Raw genomic sequence first — 10,431 nt, forward strand, 5'->3', positions numbered from 1 at the left:
TTTTTTTTTTACATTTATGGTACTTTTTTAATTATATAGTAAAGAAAAATACCCCCGTGGTGATTATGTACCTCCAAAAGAAAGCTCTATCTGTCCCCAAACTTTTTTAACATAAATAGCAAGGCTATAGTCCGGTTATGCTGACTGGTGAGACACTGACATTTTTCAAGCCCTGCCCCTAATATTTCCCTGAAGCACCTAAAAGTAAAGTAAAAAATAAAAATATTTTAATAGAGATAAATTGTAAAAAAAATAATAAGTTTTATAAAAAAAAATGAATTAAAAAAAAATATTTTTCAAAATTTGAAAAAGTTAAAAAACATTTTCGGTTTCGGCCCGACCGTTTTTTTTTTCATTTTGGTTTAGTTTCAGTTTTAAAATTTTCATTTCGCTGCATTTCTAGTATCTACACATTCTCTTTTTTCCAGATCAGCGTTTTCTTCACTTTGCTGTAAGTGACCTTCATTATCAATTTGTTGCTCTTCCTTTCTGTCTAGCTTTGGCTCCAAGGGTTTTTACAAACGTTCTTGCTCCAGTTCTGGGGCTCTTTTGTCACAAGGGCATTCTAACTATTTGATACTTAGACGAGACTGTTCACAAAGTAAAAGGTCATCTAAGTCTGGAGCTCAACGTCTCAACAATGTTGCAGACCTTGGAGAACTTTGGGTGGGTTCTGAACATCAAGAAATTGTCCGTGGTTCCATCATATTGATTGGAGTGTTGAGTCTCCTGTTGGATACCTTTTTCAAGCAAAGGTATTTCTTCCTCAGAACAAAGTATTGAAGTTGCATAAGAGATTTGGGTCTGGTGGTATCGACCTTCCAAGCAATTCTTTTTGCCCAATTCCATTCCAGACCTTTACAGAGAACATTCATACAGCTTGGGACAAGTCTCCTTTATTGCTGGACAGGATGAGCAAATTGAGTGCACCGGCCAGGATGTCGGTCATGGTGGTCCGACACCCCTGCATTGACGATGGAAAGTCGTTTCTGCTAACTTGGAGAATTGTCACGATGGATGCCAGTCTTGTGGGATGAGGCGGTATACTGGATCATCTGTCTGTGCAGGTTTGTTGGTCTCCGGACGAATCAAAGCTTCAGATAAATGTTCTGGAATTCCAGGAGTAGACAACTGGCGGCGGACTTTCTCGGCAGATATTTGTATCTGGGAGAGTGGTCTTCATCCAGAGGTGTTTCAACAAATTAGTCAGTGCTGCAGAACACTGAATGTGGATCTTCTATCTTTTCTTCACAGCAAGGTGGGCAAATTTGTGTCAGGAGCAAGGGATCCAAAGAGAGATACCTGGGTAGCTCCGTGGGATCAGTACACCCAAATGTATACCTTTACTCCACTAACGTGTTCCGGTCATTCCAGATTGGCATTGCAGGGTGTGGTTTACGGATTTGGTAATCTGTTGGTAGATCAATTTTTACAGTTAAATGTATTTTTACAGTTCCTCTTATTGAACTGGTTCTTTGTTTTGATGGCCACCCCTCTGTTTGGACTGCTTTTGAATGTCCCTACATATCAGAATTCTTCAGAACTGTGTCCCTCAATCGACGATAGCGAAAATAGGATTTTGTTCTTCCTGTAAAATCCTTTTCTTGGAATTCATTACGGGCACAGCTTCCTCCCCTCATTTCCTTATATACTGCTTGCTACAACTAGTTGTTGTGAGGTGGAAGGGGCTTATGTCCTTAAAGTGGTAGGCTTTTATTTTTGTTTGCCTAGTGTCCGTTTTTCTGAAAGGCAGCAGCATAACCCTACGTACCAGAATTCTTCAGAACTGTGTCCCTCAGACCTATTTTCCAGAAATTCTTGATAAATGGTTAAGAGAACTATATAGTCCAACCCTTTTCGGCCATAGTTCTCTTTAGGGTCATTATTTACTATGTCTTCCTGTGACCCAAAACTCAGCATATGGCTGGCTATTGCCCGCTATATGCTGAGAGCACAGTGGCGGGAAAGATCCCAACGACATTGTTGAGATCCAGCCTGCCACATGATTGCTGACTCTGCCTCTCTAGAGCCAGCTGTGCCTGCCCCATAGTCAGCACTGGAGGAACAGGGGGGTGGTGGAAATCCCTGTGTGGGAGCGGTGACTTCTCTGCAAGAAGATCAGGAACTGAGCAAACAGCAGTATGTGATCGCTTAGTTCTCGGTTAACAGAGCAGACGTGTGACAGCTGCAGTGTTGTACGTCGGCTCTAATTATGGGGATGAGTGTATTTCACTCTCCCCAAAATTCTCCTTTTAAGTCTCTAGTGCTTTTTTTCTTAGCGATGATGCAGTGTCTGCATCAATTTTGGAAGGAATCTGTCAGGATAGGAATATGGGTATTGCCTTTACTGAGAGGGTCAGTGGTCATCTGAAGCCTGTCCCAAACCTGCGGTCTCCCAGATCTTGTGTGTGCAATATATAAAGTCAGGCAGTTGAAAGGCAGCTACTGTCAGGTTTCAGGTGACGTCGGCCCCCTTAGCACTGCAGCCAAATTGCTGTGTATAAAGTTAAGCCAACTGAGACTTTTTTCTTTTTTTTCCCTCTCTGCACAGGGGCCATATTCAGGATATGCCAGTCCTTGTCCTAGCACACCTACTGAAGAAATCTATCAGCAGCCAAATTCTAATTCCAGCAATGTGGAGACTGAAATGAACTGGAAATTAATTCCAATTACAGGTAAGGTTAACTCTAACCTTTTCTTTTTTTTTTACATTTTACTGGTTTACATGGATTTAATGCATGTCCTTTTTTAGCAAATCATAGGAGTTAATACTCTGTTCTTTGAAACCTTTTAAGTGCAGTTGTTTGGCAAAAGGCTAGTAACTTATGGCGACCAGCCAGATTTGTTACTGAAGTTGCATTTTAGAGGACGGATTTTGATTGGTTGCCATAGTTAACTGCACTTTGCAATTTTTCCTGTTAGGGCCAGTTCACACCATATGCAGTTGTGATGCAGTCTGTTTATTTGACTGCTGCAGTCAAAATACATCACATTGCTTTCTTATGGTCTTTCTTGTGCTTAATTCACACTGCATGTGTTCTAAGATGCTAAATGGCAACTGAGTTTTTTTTTTTCTCCCAAAAAGAGGTGGCTGCCGCAGGTTTTGGGAGCTTTTTTCTGTACAAGCCTGTGAACACAGCCTTATACTTTTATTAGCTGATGGTCAAAGGCGAACTGTATGCTGTTGCACAGGAGTACACTAGGCCTTAACATAAACTCCCTGCACACACACAAACTTTCATCACTAGAAGAGCCATGTGTGTAGCATACTTTCTGCTTCATATTTGTTTAGCTGCATCCATATTGTAGCAATAAAGTGCATAAAGCCTGTGGCGCACTGCATGCGAAGCTGTGCAAAGCTGAGACACGGACGTTCGCATGCAGTGAGAGAGCTGAACGAGGCCAGATGAAAGACCATCTACAGCTAATTGGCCCGAGCGTTACAACTGAATGGACACCGTGAAATAGAGTACTCCTGACCGAGAAGCCCCATATAATGTGGCCACGGATGGATTTCCTGTTTTACAACTGAATGGACTTTCCATCCTGACTTTCAGGTTTATACTCACGAATTGTTTGGCATCTGAAGATGTCATTTTTCATCTCTGCACGCTCAGCTATGCGAGCTCCCGCAAGCTGATGCACCAGAGTGAAAATTACATAACACAACACGTGAAGATCAACGCACCGCCGCTTCGTGCTGCTTCTCGTGCAGTGTCACAGGCTTCAAGGTTTGTTGCATTGTTGTGCAAATAGTCCTTTAGGCATTCCAAACTGGATTCTTTGATTTCAGATATTACCTGGAGGTGATGTTTAGCAACTGTTCTGTTTTTGTCCAGGTAATATAGCTTATATGAATGTAAACATTAGGTAATTTCCCTCATTGAATATTTGGAGACCTAGCATATTTTGGGGGTTTAAGACTTGAAAATAAAAGTCTGAATTCTGAAAGTTGTTCTGCCCATTTAAGTTGTACAATCGTTGAAGGCTGGGTTCACACCTGGGCGTTTTTCAGGGCTGATCGAAAGCACTGAAAAACGCTCAGCAAGTGAAATCCCATACTTTCCAATGGGCATGGTTCCCACCTGGGCGTATTTCAGCCCATGGAAATGCGCTCAAAAACGTCCTATGACAAAACAAGTACAGGAGCGTCTTTGGGGGCGTATTTCAGCGCGTATCCATTGTTATTCCCGAGTGTGGCTCGGGGTTAACAAAGCGGTAACCCCCGAGCTACACTCAGGAATACAGCGTAGGTCTTACCTTGTCTGCGATCCCCAATGTGTCCTGCGGCCGTCTTCCGGGTTCCGTCCCTTGCGAGCGTCCGTGTCGCAGGGGGGCGTAACCGGCGGGAAGTTTGAAAGTTAAAAAAAAAAACGCGCAAAAAAGATAGAAAAAATAAAGGGAAAAAAATCATACCGCCAGGAGGTATAAAAACGCGTGTTTCACTGAACGACAAAACGTGCTAAACGTGCAGAAAAAAACACGCCCATAGTACGCCCCGGTGTGAACCCAGCCTAAAGGAAATTTTTCAGAAATCCAGAATCTTTTGCAGTTTATAGACCAAAAAGCAGCTAGGTCAGATAATGCAGCTTACGGTTTACAATGACATTTTGCTTATTTCAAATATAGCCAAGTATTTGAATTCTCCTTTCAGTTTCAGGTCGAAGGCAAATTAGAAGCATGAACAACTAGTTGAATTGTCATAGCAGATAATGTTCTAGTCACAATTACACAATGCTGTGAGTGTAGTGAAGGCATTCGGTTTTGAAATGGAATATATTTTCCTCTTAAGTACAGGCTACTTTCCTTTTTGGTGTGCTGTATAGAAATTATTTGCAGGATTGATGGTTTTTTTTTTAACCAGTTGCAAAAAAAATTTGATATTTTAGTTGCTGATCTAATGTTCATAAGCATTTTCATCATCCATTTGCAGACTGTAAATGATCTTAATGTGTCATTGTCATTACAAACTACATGAAATTGGCTTTTTTGGGGCATTTGCAGTTAGAAATGTCCATAGAAATGTCTAAAATGTCATCTAAACCTTTTTGGTTTTCAAGGGTTTCCCAGATGCGCACAAATAAGAATATTTCATATTTATGAATATCAAGCAAACACGTTTTCCAAGCCAAATTTTATTGCTTTACCTAAAAATAAAGTATAGATGTCTTTAGATGTCCAAAGTTATGCAGAATGAAAGTCAGAAGAGTCATTTTTTGCTGTGTAGTGCTCTTCACAGAGTTTCACTTAGAGACCTTCTGAAAGCAAACTGCTTCTATGTTCTGAAACACCAGTGATGAGGGTGCCCCCATGTAATTTGTAAAATATTTTTATGAAAAATAGATTTAAAACAGCCGAAAACATATGCTTACAAAATTAACCCAAACCCTTTTATAGTTCCCCTTTAAACACTGTTTGCAAACCGGTTTAGTAGCTCTTCTGCAATGGGCCATCTATGGGCTGAAGTAGAAATCTATAAAGTGAAACATCTCACTTGTCACGTCTAGAACCGAATGAAAACAGGACTGTAACATTGTGCAACTTGGGCCTCTTACCACAACCCCAGGGGCTCTCTTGCCCCTGTGATCTTAAAAGCGATTTCTTTAGTGATACAGAATACAATTTACCCTTCATGTTTTTGAATTGGTCCCATCTTTTATATGGTTTACACCCCAATATTCTGGACGGCATAAGTGGATTGATTTGTGAAGGTTTTGTTGGTGGTAATGCTGACAGTGGCATAAAATTACATGTAATTGGTGCCGGCTTCACTCTGTTCTCCCTGTTAATGGAATTAAAAATGAGCTATGCATGTCAGCACCTAATTTTAAATCTGTGGTCTGGATATTATAACCACCATAGTATTGAGATAATTAAAAACAAGTTTTATATTTTAATATAGTTTGTATATGTTTTAGGGTTTAAATCTGATTTGCTGTGCGCTTTTCATGTTTAATTGCTCCTGGGATATGATTTTAATAGTATGCCATCAGGCTGGCCATGTAAAACCACAAGTCCACTGGGGTCTGCCAGTGTTCTCAAATTTGAAAGCTTTTGCTCTTTAACCCATAAGTGGCACAATACTCACATCTGTCACATACCGTGCAATTTTTGGGCCCTGCTCAATTTGTCAAATTTTATCAAGCCTATTTATTACCAGGAACAAATTAAATCTGTTTTGAGTGGTTTGGGAAGAGGTCTGCTTGGTGGTGGTCTGCTCTGTACATTAGAGACCATTATAGTTAGTTCAGTTAAGAGTCCATGATTTCTAACTACTGGTTTCCCCCAGGAGAGGAAGAAAGTGTTCCTGAGGATCATGTTGGATTTCTTAGAGATGAGAACCAACAAGGTGAGGAGGCCAGTTTTAATAAATTATTGCTATCAACCTTGTGTGTCCTTGGAAAGGACCTGATTTGATTTTGGGAAAACTAAAGTCTGTGGTAGTCTTGCACAAGAGGTCTTGAAATATTATATCCCTACTAAAAATTACTAGTAGGACTTTTACAGTTCATTTCCCTTACAAAAACTAAATATCCATCATCACCATGCTCATTTCTGATGTGTGCCCATTTCTGTAAACAAGCGATGTATCCAATGTACTTGATTTTGTTGCTACATGAAGAGGCACAACAAAGTTAAAATGGAAAAATTACGAAGGTAAAAATCAAAGGTTAGGTCAGATGAAGCTTTTTTAAAACTAATTGCATATTCTTAACGAGCAGTAAAAGGGCTTTAAAACAAGCCATCCCAGGGGAGACTGTCCCATCCTATTTGTACTTGTCTTTTGTTTTCATTTATATTGCTAATGAAAACATTTTTCAATAAAAACTTTGGGAAGAAAAAAAGTAATCCCTGACCTCTCTTGCTGCTTTTAGACCCCATTCACAGTTGGGGTTGAGTGTCAGGCTTTTTTTTTGTGTGTGCTTTTTAGGGTTGAGCTCTTTAATTATTTTTAGCCAATGAAAAGCTACTTACTAGGTAGGTAGATAAGCGGAAAAAACGTAATATTAAGAAGTCTTGGTTTCTCTGCTGCCTATGGGAGAAATGGACACTAGGTACCGTATATACTCGAGTATAAGCCGAGATTTTCAGCCCATTTTTTTGGCTGAAAAGTGCCCCCCTCGGCTTATACTCGAGTCAGCGCCAGCACGTCTTCTTACTTACCAAAAAACTGAAGGTCAACTCCCTTGAGGCTATATTCTTTCACCTGCCAAGTTCTACTTGTCCTTAGGAGAATGTATGTTTCCTTCTCTTCTGCTATATATTCTTTTTTTATAGATTTTTTTGCTATAGATTTTTTTTTTCTACACAACAGCTACTGGTCGATTTTAGGCCAAAAAGTCTTAAGTCTCATTAGCGGGTTTTCCCTGTTAATTATACTCTCTGATGTCCTGCAGAGAGCAGCAACAATCCATCTGTATTCTAGTTTGCCCAGGACTCTTTTATATAGTGTCCCCCCCCCTGTAGAAGCTGGGCTTTATTTTTGGGTATGAAAACCCTCCTTCACTTTTCGGCTGTATAGGGGAGTAGTGAGAACTTGTTTCTCATGTGGCCAGGCACTGTTTATGCCCCCACCATTTTAATTTTCCCTTCGCCTTCTCTCTGGACTTGACGTAGCACTGGACTTGGGGTGCACAGGAATGCACGCAGAGTTTGTCTTGCTGACCTCAATATCAGATGAGGACTATTTCCTCCCTTTTTTTTTTTTTTTATAGAAGAAGATTCCGTCAGCTGTTTGCCAAAACAAAAGGAAACTCACCTTTCTAATCGTGGCAGTATGTTTCACCCTAAAATTCGGAAGATTCCACTGTTTTCCCCTAACATGGTTTCTGGACTCTGTTCTGATCTAATCGCTCCTTCCTTTAAGGAACCTACTGACACATAGTATCAATTTCTTGCTCCATTTACACCTTGGTGGGCACTGCTCTCACCTCTGCACTCATCTCTGTCTTTGGCTGAATGGTCAAAATCCCTAAGCGTGGATTTGGAGGCTACTGGTGTTCAGACTCAACTTATTGATTGCATTGACCAGATTGTCTCATTAAACTTTGTGACACAGCACTAGATGCTAGCCAGGTAATGTCTCGGGCAACGCTTTCTTACATGACTCGGGTGGCATCTTCCTGTCTTGCATCAAAATGTTCCTTTTGGCCCCCTTCGAGTCAGGTTCTTGTTCATCCACCTACATGCTGTTTTTAGACTTCCTTGTCTTTGGGAGGGTCTAAACTTAAGTCGCAAACCAAAGGATCCAAGCCTGCAGAATAACATCACCAACATGTAAAGGTCAACCCCCCCACCATTTCCATCAGAGGTGGGGGTAAGTGTGATGGCTTTTGCAGAGATTTGGGGAGCCTGTATAGCCGATCCATGGGTGTAGGAGGTAGTATCTAAAGGATACAAGATGTTTTGCCCCCACCCTCTACCCTGATTCTTTGCTTTGCATCTTCCCGTGTCTTAATGTTGGACAGAGGGCTTTCCTCACTTAAGTTTTTACTTGGTTTACTTCATAGGATCAAGGACAAGAGCTTTCCAATCATTCACATACTGCGGATTGGCCTTTTGAGAACTTGATATGCTAACCTTGTTCATCTGTTAGCCGATGCTCCATAGAATTTCCAGATTGGCTAGATCTGTTCTCTCAAGGACTCATTTTCCACCCTGCTTCTTGTTTGCTAACTGGCTGCTTGGCTGTTGGAACCCAGGTTGTGAGAAAAGGTTTATCATTCTTGGAAGACATATTTTCACTGGTGAGAGTCCCTGTGAATGTCCCCGTGTGTTTTTTGTCTCCCTTGTTTTTCGTTTCTCCAGTTGATGGTAGAACAGCATTTAGGTCTTTGCATCATCAACTTTCAGGTGTCTGCACTGTCCATTCTTTTTAAAGTCTCCTTGCTTATTTTTCCCCGATTTTGTACCTTTTTTTTTAAGAAGAGGTTACCAACATTACCCTCCGTTAGGCCTCCTCTCCAACTGTTTTAATTTAAACAGAATATTGTCAGTGCTACATAAGTCTCCATTCTGACTTGTTTAAGACCTCTCCTTAGGATTACAATCTTTAAGGTAGCCTTTCTCATAGCCATCACTTTGGCTAGAAGGGTTTCTAAGTGATCAGCAATTGTCCTGTAAGGAGCCCCATTTGATCTTGCATAAATAAGTTTGTTTTGAGACTAAAAACCTCCCTTTTTTCCCCAAAGTGGTTTCTGCCTTTCACGTTAATGAGAATATTGTTACTTTCCCTGTGTCTATCGCTGGTTCACTCCAAGGAGATTGCCCTTTGCCTGTTTGTGGTCAGGGCCCTCAGGGTTTACCACTGCTTCTTTAGACGCAATTCCTTTTAGGTTATTTCAGAATGTCCCAAAAGAGCTTCTTTGGCTTTTATAGTAACTGTTTCTGAGTGAATGACAAGATTTTTTTCCTCTTAAAGGCCAATCCACTAGCGCAGTCACTGTTTCTTGGACCTAACATGAGGCCTCGATGTCACACATTTGTATTCTGTAAGCTAGTCTTCTGTACATACTTTCTCTAGTTCTTACAAGGTCGGAGTATTTTCCTCCACAGATGCTAGTTTGGTTGCAAGGTTCTACAAGCGGCTAATAAATGCCGTTGTGTTTTTTCCTTTTTTGAGTTTTTTTTTCTTGTTGGTGTGGTTCACCTGTGCTTCGGTCTGTCCGCCCCTTAGTTTGGACTGTTTTTGGACGTCCCTAGGTTTCATACTATTAAATTGTGTCCCTTAATGGACAATCGAGAAAAATCCTTTTCTCTGAATCCATTTAGGGACACAGCTCCCTACACTCGTATGATATCTTTTTTGAACTTCTTGCTACAACTGAGCATGTAAAGGGGTTATAGCCTCAAAGGGGATGACCTTCAGTTTTATATGCGCTTGGTGTCCCTTTCTTCTGTAGGCAGCAGAATAACCTAGCTTTCTTAATATCAAGCTGTGTCCCTTAATAGATTGGTGAAAAACACTTTAAAACAAGCCCTCATTAACCTCCTGTATCTATAGTCATTGTAGAGATTTTCTTTAGGTTTCCTAAGATCAAGCTTTGTCCCCTAATAGATTCTTAGCAGGATTTAAAGGGAGTACAAAAGTCCTATTTTTTACTGCTTGGACAGAATTTGCAAATACTATGATGTGCATGATTTTGGTTCTCTTGAAAGTGTTTAGCCAATACTTGGATGAGAGAGAACGTGTCCAATTACTATTTTAGTTGTAACCAGGCGATAGTGATAGGTGTCCATATTGGAAGGTTTGCTATTCCTGTTACAACTGTAAAATTTTAGATTTCCAGATTTCCAATTACCTTCTGTCCAGTGGTCACCAGGACACAAACCGAATGGGGATTCTCTTCAACAGGGACACAGGCAGATAATGTATTAACACCGCACCCCCCCCCCCCCCCCCCCCCCAACACCCCCCACTAACTCTTCACA

General features: G+C 40.8%; 1 protein-coding gene across 1 annotated transcript in view; it reads left to right on the top strand.

Annotated features, from left to right (window-relative positions):
• FAM208A (family with sequence similarity 208 member A) overlaps window positions 1-10,431 on the top strand; it is a 57,746-nt gene that overhangs the window by 37,439 nt on the left and 9,876 nt on the right. The window contains exons 16-17 of the mRNA XM_018556279.1: window positions 2,552-2,675; window positions 6,290-6,349. Of these exons, the coding sequence (XP_018411781.1) occupies window positions 2,552-2,675; window positions 6,290-6,349 (184 nt within the window). The remainder of the gene's footprint in view (window positions 1-2,551; window positions 2,676-6,289; window positions 6,350-10,431) is intronic.

This window comes from Nanorana parkeri, unplaced genomic scaffold, assembly GCF_000935625.1.
Source record: "Nanorana parkeri isolate BGI_ZX_2015 unplaced genomic scaffold, ASM93562v1 scaffold231, whole genome shotgun sequence".
In the NCBI taxonomy this organism is placed as follows: Eukaryota; Metazoa; Chordata; class Amphibia; order Anura; family Dicroglossidae; genus Nanorana; species Nanorana parkeri.